General features: G+C 35.0%; 1 protein-coding gene across 3 annotated transcripts in view; it reads right to left on the bottom strand.

The window, feature by feature from the left end:
- Positions 1–18,903, bottom strand: part of LOC119768748 (keratin, type I cytoskeletal 9-like) — an 81,875-nt gene that overhangs the window by 44,306 nt on the left and 18,666 nt on the right. For all 3 annotated transcript variants that reach the window (XM_038259707.1, XM_038259706.1, XM_038259708.1), the window contains one exon: positions 1,024–1,819. In XM_038259707.1, coding sequence (XP_038115635.1) covers positions 1,024–1,744 — 721 coding nt within the window. In that variant the 5' untranslated portion in view covers positions 1,745–1,819. The remainder of the gene's footprint in view (positions 1–1,023; positions 1,820–18,903) is intronic.

Below are 18,903 nucleotides of genomic sequence, written 5' to 3'. Positions count from 1 at the left end.
GAGAAATGGTCTCGCAAAATAGAAATTATGATCAAAAGTGCATTAAAATTGATCTTTTTGGCATAAATTTGCGTGCTTACTTGAGGCGGTGCTGTTGCTGTTAAGTTTATAGCCTAAATAGTATTTTTGAAGCTTTAATCGCCCATCAAACTCACCATATGCCGAAGATAGGTGTTTGATTGGAAAGGGTATATTTCCCCTACAAAGCCCAATTTTTAAATTTTGCTTTTTTTTTAATACAAAAATCAAAAACTTACTGATTTTTTATATGAAAAACATAACAATATTTTTATCTTTTTTTAAATTAAGTTTTTGAAAATCGGCCTTCGTCATGCACACGTTTGACGAGTCTTCACGAAAATGTTGAGCCAATTTGGTCAAAGCAGTGTTGAGATATCGTGGCACCCGTTTTTTGAAACTACTAACTACAAATAGCTATATCTCGGCAATGATACAACCAAACGACTTCAAACTTCAATGCATATTTTCATGCCCTTAAAACAGATTTAAAAAAAGTTTCAATGTATGCTCATACCAACCTCTGACATTTTAGCCGATTTACATGTATGTAACCCATTAAAATTACATGTTGAATCTGATTTTTTTTATTAAAGCAATCATTTTTGGGCACCGTTTTCAATATAGACAGCTAATCATCCCTTTCCATCTGCTCCACAGTCCGAAAATCTTGACGAGGCAAAAGCTTCATCTACAGTTTACTTGCTGCACGCTGTTTGGATATGTACTTAAGGTATACAAGCCCGAGTTGTCTACTATGCTATTCGGCAAACATCAACAACCAACACACCTTTTCAACCCCACAAAGTTTTTCCCCTTTTTCTTTTCTGTCTGTATTGGTCATATTGTTTTTGTTTTGACTTATCAAGTTGCAATGGTGTGCGTTAATTCTCTCTCTCTTTCTGTGTGTTGCTACACCACTACCATCCGAGTCTATGTATCAAACATCACATCGCCCACGTGCTTTTTCTCCCTTTTACCACTGTTGGGAGAGGGGTTACGTACCTGTTGCGTTTGGCATTGCGGACGACGAGGGCGACGTTGGGTAGCCGGGCGCACCCCCACTCCCTCTGCTACCACTCCCCTCGGGCCCACCCGGGCTATCCCCGGAACTACCGTACGGATAATCGGGACTATGCTGGAAGCTATTACCGTTCGGCGCGCCGCCAAACAGCGCCGCATCGCCGGAATTTGTCGAGTTGGGAGTCGTGCTGCTGGACTCAGCTTTGTACGGATTACCGGAGTAATTACCACCAAAGCCGTACGGACTGCCGTGGGGGTGGTCCCGCTGATGATGGTAGTAGGATTCACGCTGGAATGCCAGCGGAAGCGACTGCCGGCCACCGTACAGATGCGACGAGGAACCCGCTGGACCGTGGTAGCCACCAGCTCCGTGATGACCAGCAAACGTCGATCCCTGGTAGTAATCGTTGTAGCCGAAATCTCGGTAGGACGCGTAACCGTTCCCGTAATAATTGGCACCGTACCCCGCGTGGTACCCCCCTCCACTGCCGCCGTAGTACTTGTCGAATCCCCCTTCACCGTAATATCCACCGGATCGATAGTCGGCCATACCGTACCGTGGCGCGGCCGAACCCACTCCCATCGGGTACGGTGATCCGCCGTTTCGCATCATCCCGGGCGAGTACGGGTAGCAAAAGTTGTTACCTGCCATCGAGTGGCGGTGGTAGTCCATGTAGCTGGTGCTGCTACTGCACCGTTCCATTGTGAGTTTGGTTTTGCGAAAGCTTTGGTGACACAGCCAACAATGGCACGCACAGTGGTCTTAATCGGCCAATAGCTGGAAAAAAAGAAGAGAGAGAAATACATGTAAAGAAAAAATAAATTATTTGAGATAAATTTCAAGGAACTCGTAGGCTAAATTTGAGCACTTTTGATCTGGATCTTGCTGGTTTGACGTGAAATCGCTGAATAATTAATTAATAGTCAATTATTCCGTATAAAATATTTTGCTTCCGAATCACTACAGTTAACACCGAACCGTCGTGAACTAAAGTCAAAATTTTGATGACATTTTATTTTTTAATTGTATTTAGGGGAGATGGGGGTAAGACGGCCGCCCTGAGGTAGAAGTCTCATAAAATTTACACAACAGATTATTTTGATCTCAAATAACGTACATGTTGTTTGATTAGTAGCCCAATATAGAAATGACATAGATTAGTTGGCCAAAGAAACAATTTTCAATACTTTTCAACAATTAAAAAAAATTGTAATCGTATATATATGAAATACGCGGGGTAAGACGGTCAGTGCTATAAATTACCTTAATAACATCACGCAGAAAATAAGGCATATTTGAATCAACAAAACGTTTTGTTGATTTGAAAATCAGGATTTTTGGTGAATAAACGCTAAACTTCAAAGCAGCTTTTTCAAAACAACAAAAGACTTTTGTGGAATTGAGAAAATCAAGGTTTGTTTCAATGCATTTTTTTTTTTTGCTTATTATATTCAACAAAAATTCTGTTGATTTAAACCTCGTACAGGCTGATTCTACAAAACATTTTTCTGCGTGATTGCTAAATCCACCCAAATACAGAGCGAGTTGTGGCGCTATAACCCGTCATCTAACCTAAGGCACTCTCCAGGATCCCTTCCAAAGATTGGCTGCGCTACGGTCTGATTAGATTAGATTAGATTAGATTGCTAAATCCACCCAAATACCTACATAATTGGTTGAAGAGACTTTTCTGAACAGCATATCTATTTTGAAAAAATCAAGTTTGAAATGTGAAGCAAGATAGCTGTTCAAGAAATTTTATATTTTACAAAATAACAAAATAAACACAATTTGATGCAAAAATCAGTTCGTGTATTTCGATTAGAATAAGTCAGTCAAAATTATGTTAATGATATTAAATTTGCGATTTTCATGAAAAGTTCATTCTATTCAATGAATTTTGCTATATTTGCATTTTGATTAAAAACTAACTCAATCCACCTATGTGGTTTGTGCCTTCCTCACTTTTTACCAATATTTGGTGATATGATGGTTTGGAAACAAATTCCATCTATTTCTCAATAAAAAAATACACAAATGTCACTTAAGCGGTCATAACTTGAGACTGAGTTTTGCCAAATCTTCAATGTTTTGGGCTCATGGGATAGGCTCATAACCTAACCAACGATGGATCGGATGATGGATCCGGACATAGATTACATACATTTACGTGAGATCCGGCTTCAAAAAAGTTCATAAGTATCACTTTAGCGGTCATATCTCGAGACAGGGTTGCCAGAACTTCAATGTTTTCGACTCATTGGAAAGGTCTTTTGATTACCTAACCAACGATGGGTCGGATGATGAATCCGGTCATAGTTTACATGCATTCGAGTGAGGTCCGGCATCAAAAAAGTACATAAATATCACTTAAGTGATCATAACTTGAGACAGGGTTGCCAGATCTTCAATGTGTTGTACTCATTGGAAAGGTCTTTTGATTACCTAACCAATGATGGGTTGGATGAGGGAGGGGATTTCTCTCGATTTCCCCCCGGTCTCGGTTGCGTGTAGATCCGGACTTAGTTTTCATATAGATTAGTGAGATTCGGCATAAAAATTCCAGCACCCGATTCGCAACTCTGACACTTTTTTATACGTAACTTTTGAACTACTTATCGGATCTTCAAACAATTCAATAGTGCAGTATGGGGCACCAAACCGGAACGAATGCAACTTGTTTGACTCAAATCGGATCAGCCAGTGCCGAGAAAACTTGGCAAGAATTTTGAGCACCAAGGAGAATACGCACACACACACACAGACATTTGGTCAGTTTTCAATTCTGAGCCGATAGGTATACATGAATATAGGTCTACGAGCTGTTTTTCAAAAGTTCATTTTTTGAGCAGGATTATAGCCTTACCTCAGTGAGGAAGGCAAAATGGGTAGTTTCATTGAAAATGTTTTTCCTTATCTACAAATATGTCATAATAGTAAAAAAAACCTTCAAAAATATAACCCATATCGAATAAAATTACAAATTACGGGTGGCCGTCTTACCCCCGGAGGAACAAATATCTAATGAATGGAATACATATTGTTATCTAACAAATATGCCCAAGTTGTAATTTATGAAAATCTAAAAAAAAATCCAGTTTCTAAATGAAAATTTATTTGTTTATTTTGAGCTGTTTTTATAGTATTTCAAACAACAGGATTGGCAAAGGTGACTCCGTATGCATTATTTTGCATGAGTAACAAACAGTATTACTAAACATTTTAGTAATATTCATGAGTATACTGAGTAAAACAGTGGAGTGGCCGTCTTACCCCCAGCCCCCCTTACAAGGAGTTTTTTTTATTAAGTCACAAGTTATTTATTCAGAATAGAAATAAAAAAATATATATATTTTTTGTCGAGGATTTAAAAAAGCCATTCAGGGTGTTTTCTTTCTAATAAAAGTCTTTTGAATATTTCATTAGTTCATATTTTTATTAGGAAGCCATCCACTTTATGATTCCACCTCTGATTTTTATGTGCTTTTACCTGAGCGTCTTAAGGCTGGTACAAATATTTTTAAAAGTTTTTGTCACCCCCCTTCAAAATTGGCCTGAAACATCAGGGGGCAAAAAAAATATTTTTACAATAAACTTCAAAATTTCAATGAAAATTCAAGTGCAACCAGCTGAAATCAAATTAAAATACATTCTTCTGCGTTCAAAATCATTTTTAGCATGTTTGGGTTTATTAAAAAATCTTAAAAAATTTTGAAAATTTTCGATGCAAAATCTTTTTTTCGATACAATTTTTGTTTTTGTCAGATCTTAGATTTTTTGAAAACTAATGATTGCAAAACAACTGAACTAGTGTAAAATGCATTTTAAAACACTTTTTTCATTTAAATGTGAAGACTATGGCTTGTTATTAAAATTTTTATATTTTTTATTTTTTGCCCCCCCCCCCCCCTTGACCTCGGCCAGGGCCGAGGGACAAAAACTTTTTTAAATATTTGCATCGGCCTAAATATTCAGTAACTTTTTTTCTTTTAATAATTTGTTGTTTTGTCCTTTCATGCACGCATAATTTGATTTTTATAGAAGTTCTTTGTTTGACTTGATAACTGTCACTTTTGTAAGGTTGGGTTGACTTTATTTTGAGAGTACAGTCTTTTTCAGTTACTATATATTAGATAACGTTAGTGAACAGTTTCTTTTTGGTAGATTTATTGAATTTTTCTGAAATTTTTCAATCCAAAAATACTTTTCACAGTTAGCTTTTTTGCGTGAGATCATACTCTATATCACTTTGTTCAAATTTTCGATCTAGGTCTGTAACGGGTTGGCTGCTTTTGGTCTTAGTTCCTTTATCCTCTTCAATGTTGTTGGAATCGTTCATTTTTTTACTGCATGCACCCGAACGATGCCTCGTCGGTTGTTTCGACCGGCTGCTGCTTTTCTGCCCTCTGTAGGTGATCGTGCCAAGGCAACCGTCTATCCGCAGACGCCTGGGAATCGAATCGGTCAATCTCATCCTCAAAACTCGTACACCGTTTGGAATTCCCGGGAACAAGTTCTTCCATCTTTCACTCGCGATGGTCAACACCTCCCCGTACTGACTCATAGCGCTGGTGATCTTGTCCTCGGCCGTGCTTGGTGGCAAGTCGTGAACTCGAACCTCGACCGCTTCATCGTTCAGATACACCGGGATAGGAAAGGATTTATTGCCGACCCTGATTGTGCGCCGCATATTTGTTCCACCAGCTTGGACGCCTCGGCAGGATCGCCAAACTCGAGATATGCGGCGTCCGCGGAGTAAGCTAGTTGAACACTTCGAAGCGTGTCCAATTTCACTCTCAAATCGCGTGTGATGAACCTCTCGACCACGAGAGATTTGGGCCGGCTGGGTAGGACAGTAAAATCAAGCACCACTGTATTTTTACGCGCGATACTCATTATAGCGAGACAAGAGAGATTCAAGAAAAAAAAAATGTGATCCGTCCGTAAAACACGTCTTTTTTCAAAAGGCTGACCTGAACGACTGCTCTCTCTTATTTTCCGCTTGTGATTTTGAAATTGTAAACCAATGAAAATACTCCCAAAACGTGCTGTACGCAGAATCATGTTGGAACATGTCGTTCTGGGAGTGTGAATACTAATGATTTTTTTTTTGTGATTTCTCTCCTACTGAGAAGCAAGTGTTTGTTGTGCATATCTAAGTAACGTAAACCTAATGAAAGATTTTATTACGATTACATTTGAATATTCACAGTAAACAAAATCATGGTAATTTTACATCTTTATGTCATAAAAAATGTGTGATTTTACCTCTGAAAATGTGTAATTGTAATGTCATTTTTTTAGTCTAAATTAGGGTAAAATTAAATCTTAAAATAGGTAATATTCAATCTGCCCAAATTACAGCTTTAAAATTAAAACATTTTTTTACTGTGTATGTTTGTTTTTGTTATTTTCAAATGAAAAATTTTTTAAGTTTATTTTGAACTAGGGGAACAGCATCTAATTCCAGCGTGCCTCTAATGTTGGCAGGTCAGAACTTTGACATTCAATTAAAGCTAATTAAATGCGTTTTCAACTGAAATCGAGTGATAAATAGCTCAATAAGAAGTGAGCAAGCAAGTTTCTATCAAAAGTTTTGCAAAATTAGTTGTTTAGATAGCGAAAATCAGCAAATTGGATGGAGTTAGGAGCGAGTGCTTAACCTGCCAAACATACGAGAATTTCCCCTACTTGTATCCGAACATGTTCAACTTCGTTGTTGAATTTAGAATGCATGGTCATACAAAATGAATGGGATTATTCGAAAAACTTTGTCATTGAAGAGGATTTTCTGATCGATCATTCGATGTAGTCTTCAGGAAGTCATAGATTATGATTTGGACTATTACAAATTTATTCAAAGTTTTTGTCGCATGACTCTGATCGATTTTGCTGGAAGGGGAGGGGCTAAATAAAAAAAACACAATTTCTCATTTTTCAGCCTAATTACAACAAACTTAACAAAAAGGATTAAAAATGCACTTGTGCTCCTGATAAAAAATTTCAATAAATTGATGAATTTATTGAAAAAAGAATCTTGATGTTTTAAGTCTTTTCTAAACTTTGGGCAAACAAAATCAAAATTTGTAAACAGTTTAAAAATTCATTATTTGCACCAGATTTCACCTGATTTTTTTTTTATTTTTTGAACAATAGAAACAAATTTAAACCTTTGAGTAGTTTTCAACGATTTTGCATTCTTTTACGACTTTTTAATTTTCATTTTTGCATTCCCTACACTGCCGTTCTACGCATAATTGTCCCGTGGGTTCCTATCCATCCAATGTGTCCCTAATCGCCCCAGTTAGTAGTTTATCACACCTATTTATGATTCTCTTGCTATACAATAGGTAAACAATGCATAATGCTTCGTTAAACTAATGATTCTATGAGAGAAAATACTTCGTGGGACAATTATGCGTAGAAGTGTAACGATGGGACAAACAGACTTGGTGTTGTTTTTGATAAGTTTCCGAACAAAGTAATAGATTTTATGTGTTTTCCTAAAAGTATACGACAAACAAAAAACTAAAAAATGTCAAAAAGTCAAAATCGCCTAAAAATGACATGGGACAATTATGCGTAGAACGGCAGTACACGGAGTAAAAAGAGTTCCCAAAATCGTGAACATGCGTTCATGAAAATGGGACCGACAAGCAAAGTGTTCAAATTGCATGGTACGTTTTTCAAAAACGTACCATTAGGTTTGAACACTTTGTTTGTGGTTCATTAACATGATTTTGAGAACTCTAGTTTCTCCGTGTATGTCTAAAGAATCAATTTTGCATCATTCGTTTTTCCATACAAGTCTTTATACAATTTTGAGGGCTGGTCATACAAAATAGGTATTTAAATGTATGAAATTCTGTATCTTGAGAAGGGATTTCTGATCGATTTGGTGTCATCGACAAAGTTGTGAGTTACTATGAAGATTTTCAGAAAAATAGATACTGGGACAAAAATCCTATTTTGTTATTTAACTTTTTATCGCTAAAACTTTAATTCCCTAAATAGATAATTTCTAATTTTTGATTTATTTTTTTGATAAAAAATACATCTTCTGAGCTACTACAGCGCGTGATGGTGCATGATCTAGTTTAAGAGATATGAAATTTTGAAGAAAAAAAATCGCGTTTTTAGGAACATATCGAAAACTTGGGCAAAAAAAATATTGATAATAATTTGTGAAGGCAAAATAAAATTTGCAATCGAAAAGTACTCAACAAAATATTTTTGTGTGAAGTTTTCCGTTTTCAAGATATAGATATTATGTATATATTTTTGATTTCTTTTCGTTTTTTTTGCATTTTAACTCTCTACTGTTCAATTTTTTCGAAAATTTTTATTTTTCCCATGATAAGGAGATCTTTTTGATCATCTTTTGTTCCAAGAAAAATATTACTTCTCTTATTTTTAGGGTTTTCTTGTTTAATTTTAAGTATTTTTATTTGCTTTTATCATGTTTAGTTTATGTTTGCTTTTGATAGTATTTGGCTTATTCTACCACCTCCTATCGTTATTTTATGTTTGCTTTTTTATTTTTCACGTTTATCATATTTTTAAACACTGCCTTTTCAGTTAAAACAAATTTGGCTTGTTTTTCACAGTTTCTGCTATAGAACGATAAATTTGTCACTTAAATGCTAGAAAAATGCGTAAAGGCATAAACATTACAAAAATTACTGCATGATTTTCAATGTTGAAAATTCAAACTTTTTGTGATATTCTCTGATTTCTAAAAAAAATGATTCAAAAAGGTTTACAAAAAGATAATTTTCTGAATTTCAAAGTTCAAACCTATTTATCCCTTTCAGGCCTGAATTTTCAAAAAAAAATTTTTTTTTTTATTCAATCATGGGAAAATGATTCTTTTGACCATACGAAAATTGTAGGCTAGTTTTGGAAATTTACATATTTGGGTCATATATGACCCATCAGGCCTGAAAGGGTTACACAATTTTTGTAATATTTTTAATTAAAAAAAGTAAAAAAAAAATAAATTTACAAAATACGATTTTTTAAAGTTTCCTAAATGTTTCAGAGGATTAAAAGAGCAATACATGCGCGTGAGATATGGATGTTGCAAAATCTCTAACCGGAGATGAGAAAAAAATGACTTCACATGACTTTTATTTATTTCTGGTTTAATTTTTTTATATTATATTTATATTTTTTAAATTTTTATGTTAATTTCAATTTATCTAAAAAAAACCCCTTTATTTTTGAGTCAATCTGGACGCAGTCTGTCGTTGAGTTTACCTCTCGCAGAAAATGACCTGAGAGGCCAAGTTTTCCCATTTTTTTCTAATTCTTCGCACACTGTTCATTGTGCTATTTTTAAACTCCTCCCCGTCGCACACTTCACCGGACGCACAGGCATAACATTAATTTGCTATTTTTAAAGCAATCACGACACTCACGAACGCGAGCACGCAGCATTCACAGCCAAAGCGTATGGAAAATTCGTTGACTTTTCCGATTTTTCACTTATCAACTTTACACTTGAACGCTGGCTTCATTTCCGCTCCCCCTCCCCCTTTCCGGAAGCACGCGCGCTGAACCCCACAACCACAACTATTTATATATCCTTTATCGATTTTGGGGGTTTCCTTTTCCTTCCTTTGTGTCGACGGTTGCACCTACTAAAAGGTGGCACCTGCCGCTACTGTTGCAGGTTTCGCTGAAATACTTGGGGCTTTATTCTTCGTCAAACTGAGTGAGTAAGTGTGTGTGCGTGTGTTTAAATTTTTCCGGAAATTTTCCTCAATCTACTCATAAAACTATTTTCATGGCACTTGCTTTATCGCTCCGAATGGATTCCATTGATTTCGGAGCGGAGGTGGTACTTTTAATGGGGGGAAAAAATAAAGAGAAAAAAAACTGTGAATGAAAGTTTAGCCCCTTGTGGGTGGCGATGAAGAGCAGACGGAGAAGGAGGAAGCGAAGCTTTCTGAGTAATGTGTATGTGGGCGGAAATAGCTCGACGAAGACCGACAATTTTGGACGTGATTAGGTTTATTTTGGGACCTAACTATTATTGGGTTGGGGGTGGCAAATGGAATGTATGCCAGTAGAATTAATTTATCGTTTCATTGAACGTAATGGGACTTGAGACAAAATGAAAATGAATTTGTCTAGAAATTGGCATTTTAAGAATTTTAATTTTTTTTTACTTATATGCCTACAAATTACAAATTATCCTCGGCCTCGAGTATTTCCAATAAAAATTTATATTTTTGGATAAATTCAATATTTCTGCTACAAGATATTCCTTTTGCAATTCCGAGATTTGGGGAGCTTTTCAACAAGGCGCAGCACAGCTCGAATTTCCACTTTGACGAACTGTGGATCCATAAAAATCAATTCTCTCGTGTGCCGCCCTCGGCAGATGAATCTTTCCTTTCATGTACTACATAACAGGACCCCGACGCGAAGGGGGACAGGAGGTTGGCATATCTGCATCTCTTCGTCCCCGCTCCCCCCTCTGGGGAGTTGGTTGTCTATGTAACACATGGACAGGCGAGTCAGTCAGCAGACAGTCGACCACCCACACAGCACTCGACTGTTCGGTTTCACCAGCCCTGGCAGCATCAGCGAGCGAAATGCGTACAATTCCCTCGGAGCGCGCCCCGAGAAGAACACCAGCATCATTTCACGTGGCTGGACAAAAAGCGTAGACGGGTAGCTACTAGGATTGCGGGATGGACACGTGGAAATATGATAACCTCAAAAGCTAAATAAATTGAATTACCAAATAATTTTGACAACAATTTTGGTTAATTTTCCTTCCGTACACCTTGATTAAACTAAATGTAGATTTAAGTTAGTTTTAGTTTAGCATAAGTGAAACATGAATGAAATAAAAGAAGAAATGCAAACAGCTGACCACTTAATATTCAAACTTAGCTAGTACAAATTCAATTTAAAGTTTCTTGAAAACTAATGATTGCAAAATAAAAATGTTGTAAATGTTGAAGCCTTGGCTTGTTATTTTAATATTTTTATGATTTTTTTTTTTGCACGCCCGGGGCAAAATGCACCCCCTCCTTTTCTCGGTATTGGAAAAAAAATCCGGGGAAAAATCATAGGAATTTGAAGCTTAACATTGCAAAACCATGCTGGAAAAATTTGAGCATCGTAGTATAAAAACAGCTTACATTATATGCAAAACTTTAAAATGTTGTGTTTTAATCTAATTTTCATTGAACTTTCATTATGATTTTCGGACTATCAATAAATGCTTTTCATCATTTATTGATATTAAAAGTGTAGAAGTATATAGTTTTTGCCTTAATCTTCGTTATTCTATAAGGCCGATGCAAATATTTAAAAAAGTTTTTGTCCCTCGGCCCTGGCCGAGGTCAAGGCGGGGGGGCAAAAAAATAAAAAAATATAAAAATTTAAATAACAAGCCATAGTCTTCACATTTAAATGAAAAAAGTGTTTTAAAAGGCATTTTACACTAGTTCAGTTGTTTTGCAATCATTAGTTTTCAAAAAATCTAAGATCTGACAAAAACAAACATTGTATCGAAAAAAAAGATTTTGCATCGAAAATTTTCAAAAAATCTTAAGATTTTTTAATAAACCCAAACATGCTAAAAATGATTTTAAACGCAGAAGAATGTATTTTAATTTGATTTCAGCTGGTTGCACTTGAATTTTCATTGAAATTTTGAAGTTTATTGTAAAATATTTTTTTGCCCCTGATTTTTCGGGCCAATTTTGAAGGGGGTGACAAAACTTTTAAAAATATTTGTACCAGCCTTATACAACCCAAAAAAAATGCGCTTTTCCCACTTCACAGGAGTTGTAGAACAATTTGTGGTAACGAGGCGGATTGGTTATACAACCAGTTAGGAAATACGTTTATCTGACAAAGTGTGTTGCTTGGGTACAAATTCAATTTTAAGTTTCTTGAAAATTAATGATTGCAAAATAAAAATGTTGTAAATGTTGAAGCCTTGGCTTGGTATTTTAATATTTTTATGATTTTTTTGCACCCCCGGGGCAAAATGCACCCCCTCCTTTTTCTCGGTATTGAAAAAAAAAATCCGGGGAAAAATCATAGGAATTTGAAGCTTAACATTGCAAAACCATGCTGGAAAAATTTGAACCTCGTAGTATAAAAACATCTTACATTATATGCAAAACTTTAAAATGTTGTGTTTTAATCTAATTTTCATTGAACTTTCATTATGATTTTCGGACAATCAATAAATGCTTTTCATCTTTTATTGATATTAAAAGTGTAGAAGTATATAGTTTTTGCCTTAATCTTCGTTATTCTATAAATAGATGAGTAAGAAAAACAAACAAATGCATTCTTAACTAAATTTTCTGCAAAAAGCGTGGTCGGGGCAAAATGCACCGCTATGAAGCTCCTTTGTAAAAACGGCGGTGCCATCTAGTGGTGACTAGTTAAAACTGCTTTAACTCGGTGCATTTTGCCCCATTGTTGTGGTGCATATTGCCCCGCATGGTTGTTTGAAATGAACATCGAACAAAAACCTTCACAATAATGCTGTAATGGTTGAGAAATCACAGTTTTCCCATATGAATTTAAAAAAATCCAAATATAGGCATTTTTTGAAAATACAGAAACTGAACAACAAATCTCGGGTAAGTTTTCAAAAAGCCGTAAGAGCCACCTTGACCTCTGACACTAATTTAAGTTTTTGTCGAAAATGAGACAACATTTCATTTTTTTTTTAAGTTTGGGGCACTTGAAGGACGTGTAGATGAACAATCTCGAGCATTTCTGATATTGGTTTTTTGTAAGTAGGTCGAATAACGATGCAAAAAATACTTTGTTTACCAATGGCTCTTACGGATTTTTGGAAAATAATCCAAAAAAAAAAAAGAAAACTTCAAAATTGTAATTTCATTATTATGATTCAGAGTAGAAACATAAACAATTAGTCTTTGAAAATATAATCGAAAGTTCAACAATACTTATAACTTCCATGGTATTTTTTTAATTTGCAAACGTATAGTTTTTGATATTTTTTTAACTTCATCATCATTTTAAATCAAAGAATGATTAAAACGTAATTGCTGTTATTATTCATTCAAAGGATTTAAAAAAATGTCAAGGAATTCATAAAAGAAAATGTTTTTGCCAAGTTCCCTTTTTAATTATGTAATTTTTGATATTGATTTTTTTAAATTAATGTTAATTTTTCTAGTGATCAGTATTAAACTGTTTATTTTTCAATGAACATTCAGTTTGATATGATTTTATGTTTTCCCACTTATTTTAAGCGACTGTTTGAAGAGACATTTTTTTTTTTAAATAATTATGCAAGAACTCAAAATTTCTTGAATAATTTTTTTTGCAATTTCATTATTTTCTTTATGTTTTCAAAACGTACAAATCTTTTTCAATTTTGGATTTTATTCGAAATTTAAGTTTCTCGCAAACTGAAAATCAATCCCATACTCACAAAAAAAAGTTCAAAGGCAACATTTGGAAAAAACGAAAACGAAACGAAACTATTGGCACTACGCCCCCCGGGGCATGGCCTTCCTCTAACGTGGGATTTCTGCTCCAGCGCCTCTGACGAGACAGGAGAAACCGGGACCGACGTTTTACTTCACCATCCGATAGAAGCTCAGTGGATAAGGCGGGAATCGAACCCGCGTCTCATAGCATCATCGGGATCGGCAGCCGAAGCCGCTACCCCTGCGCCACGAGATTTGGAAAAACACACATTTTAAATTACTTAATGAAATATTTACCCAAAAAAAAACTATTGCTAAACTCAAGTTTGAATCCTGTTTCAAATATTCAATTATGTGACAAAATGGAATAGAATCATAATTCTAAGCTGGTCATTACGCCCTATTTTTATATTAGTTTAACTTTACCTCTTGTTTTGTGAACAAAAATTAAAAGCGATCATTTGATTCATAAATATTCATAAAGATTTTAAAGGTCTTAAACAGCTTTTCCATACTCAAATATATTGAAATAGTGAAAATAACCTTAAATTTAAAGTAAGTTACTAAAGCAGAAATGAGTGAATTCAATTTGAAAATTGTACAAAATATTACAAAATTTATTCAAGAATTAAAAAAGCTCAGAATTCCCGACTTTTCCCGACTTTTTGACATAAAATCATAAATTCCCGACTTTTTCCCGATTTTTGGCGGATTTTGACGAATTCCCGACTTTTTCCCGACTTTCCCGATTTCCCGACTTGAGTGGCCACCCTGCAGTTACTGTGTACATATTGAGAAAAACACATATTGTCTCAGCTTTTCCGGGACCTTTCCCTTCATCAAATAATTTGTAATTGAGTACTCGGTTGGAATAGTTGTTTGTTCACTACCAATCACATCGGGTACTCTATTGAAAATAACATTTTTTGAACATTTTAACCAAGAAATATTTATACCTTGAAAACGGTGCTAAAAATCATCGAATCATTTTCGATTGCAAATTAGATTTTTCATCTCAAAATGAATTTATATAAAAATGACCAGATTTCAAGTTTATAAAAAAATCCTAATTTTCGAAAAATGGTTACGCTATCCGCTTTTTAAGCGGATGATCATGGGTCCGAATCCCATCTGCTCCAACCATCGAGCGGATGGGGAGTAAATCGTCGGCTCGGCCTTTGTTGTTGTTAGGACACCAAAACAAGCCTGCTCCGGTGAAATCGCTGGTGTCTGATTTTTTTTACTTTCTCACTGAGGAAAGGCTATAAAGTTGCTTGAAATTTGAACTTTTTTAATTGACTTCTTGGAAACACCTTTACTTATACTTATCGAATCAGAATAAAATTGTGGACAAATGTCTGGGCGTGCGTGGGGTGATGATCAAAAATATGTACTTCATTTTCTCGGTTTTGGCTGAACATATTTTGTCCGGATTTGTTCTACTCGGTCCAGTTTTGGGTCTCACAGCTTGGTATTCAAAATTATAAAGTTTCATTTACAGCAATGCCTCGGTTTTGCACGCCTCGGTTTTGCACTGCCCCGGTTTTGCACCGTTCAGCTGCCTCGGTTAAGCACGGCTCAGTGCTTAACTGAAGCACAGAGCTTATGGGATTTTGGCTATATGGGAGACATTGGCTATAATTCTATGAATAATCATGCAAACATCAAAAAATTATAGTGTTTTGGAATCGGGATGATGTCAGCTATCCATTAAAAAATCTAAGATCTGACAAAAACAAACATTGTATCGAAAAAAAAGATTTTGCATCGAAAATTTTCAAAAAATCTTAAGATTTTTTAATAAACCCAAACATGCTAAAAATGATTTTAAACGCAGAAGAATGTATTTTAATTTGATTTCAGCTGGTTGCACTTGAATTTTCATTGAAATTTTGAAGTTTATTGTAAAAATATTTTTTTTGCCCCCTGATTTTTCGGGCCAATTTTGAAGGGGGGGGGGGTGACAAAAACTTTTAAAAATATTTGTACCAGCCTTATACAACCCAAAAAAAATGCGCTTTTCCCACTTCACAGGAGTTGTAGAACAATTTGTGGTAACGAGGCGGATTGGTTATACAACCAGTTAGGAAATACGTTTATCTGACAAAGTGTGTTGCTTGGGTACAAATTCAATTTTAAGTTTCTTGAAAATTAATGATTGCAAAATAAAAATGTTGTAAATGTTGAAGCCTTGGCTTGGTATTTTAATATTTTTATGATTTTTTGCACCCCGGGCAAAATGCACCCCTCCTTTTTCTCGGTATTGAAAAAAAAAATCCGGGGAAAAATCATAGGAATTTGAAGCTTAACATTGCAAAACCATGCTGGAAAAATTTGAACCTCGTAGTATAAAAACATCTTACATTATATGCAAAACTTTAAAATGTTGTGTTTTAATCTAATTTTCATTGAACTTTCATTATGATTTTCGGACAATCAATAAATGCTTTTCATCTTTTATTGATATTAAAAGTGTAGAAGTATATAGTTTTGCCTTAATCTTCGTTATTCTATAAATAGATGAGTAAGAAAAACAAACAAATGCATTCTTAACTAAATTTTCTGCAAAAAGCGTGGTCGGGGCAAAATGCACCGCTATGAAGCTCCTTTGTAAAAACGGCGGTGCCATCTAGTGGTGACTAGTTAAAACTGCTTTAACTCGGTGCATTTTGCCCCATTGTTGTGGTGCATATTGCCCCGCATGGTTGTTTGAAATGAACATCGAACAAAAACCTTCACAATAATGCTGTAATGGTTGAGAAATCACAGTTTTCCCATATGAATTTAAAAATCCAAATATAGGCATTTTTGAAAATACAGAAACTGAACAACAAATCTCGGGTAAGTTTTCAAAAAGCCGTAAGAGCCACCTTGACCTCTGACACTAATTTAAGTTTTTGTCGAAAATGAGACAACATTTCATTTTTTTTTTAAGTTTGGGGCACTTGAAGGACGTGTAGATGAACAATCTCGAGCATTTCTGATATTGGTTTTTTGTAAGTAGGTCGAATAACGATGCAAAAAATACTTTGTTTACCAATGGCTCTTACGGATTTTTGGAAAATAATCCAAAAAAAAGAAAACTTCAAAATTGTAATTTCATTATTATGATTCAGAGTAGAAACATAAACAATTAGTCTTTGAAAATATAATCGAAAGTTCAACAATACTTATAACTTCCATGGTATTTTTTTAATTTGCAAACGTATAGTTTTTGATATTTTTTTAACTTCATCATCATTTTAAATCAAAGAATGATTAAAACGTAATTGCTGTTATTATTCATTCAAAGGATTTAAAAAAATGTCAAGGAATTCATAAAAGAAAATGTTTTTGCCAAGTTCCCTTTTTAATTATGTAATTTTTGATATTGATTTTTTTAAATTAATGTTAATTTTTCTAGTGATCAGTATTAAACTGTTTATTTTTCAATGAACATTCAGTTTGATATGATTTTATGTTTTCCCACTTATTTTAAGCGACTGTTTGAAGAGACATTTTTTTTTTTAAATAATTATGCAAGAACTCAAAATTTCTTGAATAATTTTTTTTGCAATTTCATTATTTTCTTTATGTTTTCAAAACGTACAAATCTTTTCAATTTTGGATTTTATTCGAAATTTAAGTTTCTCGCAAACTGAAAATCAATCCCATACTCACAAAAAAAAGTTCAAAGGCAACATTTGGAAAAAACGAAAACGAAACGAAACTATTGGCACTACGCCCCCCGGGGCATGGCCTTCCTCTAACGTGGGATTTCTGCTCCAGCGCCTCTGACGAGACAGGAGAAACCGGGACCGACGTTTTACTTCACCATCCGATAGAAGCTCAGTGGATAAGGCGGGAATCGAACCCGCGTCTCATAGCATCATCGGGATCGGCAGCCGAAGCCGCTACCCCTGCGCCACGAGATTTGGAAAAACACACATTTTAAATTACTTAATGAAATATTTACCCAAAAAAAAACTATTGCTAAACTCAAGTTTGAATCCTGTTTCAAATATTCAATTATGTGACAAAATGGAATAGAATCATAATTCTAAGCTGGTCATTACGCCCTATTTTTATATTAGTTTAACTTTACCTCTTGTTTTGTGAACAAAAATTAAAAGCGATCATTTGATTCATAAATATTCATAAAGATTTTAAAGGTCTTAAACAGCTTTTCCATACTCAAATATATTGAAATAGTGAAAATAACCTTAAATTTAAAGTAAGTTACTAAAGCAGAAATGAGTGAATTCAATTTGAAAATTGTACAAAATATTACAAAATTTATTCAAGAATTAAAAAAGCTCAGAATTCCCGACTTTTCCCGACTTTTGACATAAAATCATAAATTCCCGACTTTTTCCCGATTTTTGGCGGATTTTGACGAATTCCCGACTTTTTCCCGACTTTCCCGATTTCCCGACTTGAGTGGCCACCCTGCAGTTACTGTGTACATATTGAGAAAAACACATATTGTCTCAGCTTTTCCGGGACCTTTCCCTTCATCAAATAATTTGTAATTGAGTACTCGGTTGGAATAGTTGTTTGTTCACTACCAATCACATCGGGTACTCTATTGAAAATAACATTTTTTGAACATTTTAACCAAGAAATATTTATACCTTGAAAACGGTGCTAAAAATCATCGAATCATTTTCGATTGCAAATTAGATTTTTCATCTCAAAATGAATTTATATAAAAATGACCAGATTTCAAGTTTATAAAAATCCTAATTTTCGAAAAATGGTTACGCTATCCGCTTTTTAAGCGGATGATCATGGGTCCGAATCCCATCTGCTCCAACCATCGAGCGGATGGGGAGTAAATCGTCGGCTCGGCCTTTGTTGTTGTTAGGACACCAAAACAAGCCTGCTCCGGTGAAATCGCTGGTGTCTGATTTTTTACTTTCTCACTGAGGAAAGGCTATAAAGTTGCTTGAAATTTGAACTTTTTTAATTGACTTCTTGGAAACACCTTTACTTATACTTATCGAATCAGAATAAAATTGTGGACAAATGTCTGGGCGTGCGTGGGGTGATGATCAAAAATATGTACTTCATTTTCTCGGTTTTGGCTGAACATATTTTGTCCGGATTTGTTCTACTCGGTCCAGTTTTGGGTCTCACAGCTTGGTATTCAAAATTATAAAGTTTCATTTACAGCAATGCCTCGGTTTTGCACGCCTCGGTTTTGCACTGCCCCGGTTTTGCACCGTTCAGCTGCCTCGGTTAAGCACGGCTCAGTGCTTAACTGAAGCACAGAGCTTATGGGATTTTGGCTATATGGGAGACATTGGCTATAATTCTATGAATAATCATGCAAACATCAAAAAATTATAGTGTTTTGGAATCGGGATGATGTCAGCTATCCATTAAAATTTGTATTTCATGAAAATTTTCACAAAAATACGTATTTTTCCTGTATTT

The sequence above is a fragment of the Culex quinquefasciatus genome, chromosome 3, assembly GCF_015732765.1.
Source record: "Culex quinquefasciatus strain JHB chromosome 3, VPISU_Cqui_1.0_pri_paternal, whole genome shotgun sequence".
Taxonomy (NCBI): Eukaryota; Metazoa; Arthropoda; class Insecta; order Diptera; family Culicidae; genus Culex; species Culex quinquefasciatus.
The sequence above is the reverse complement of the archived record's forward strand: the minus strand, read 5'-3'. Positions and strand labels throughout refer to the sequence as shown.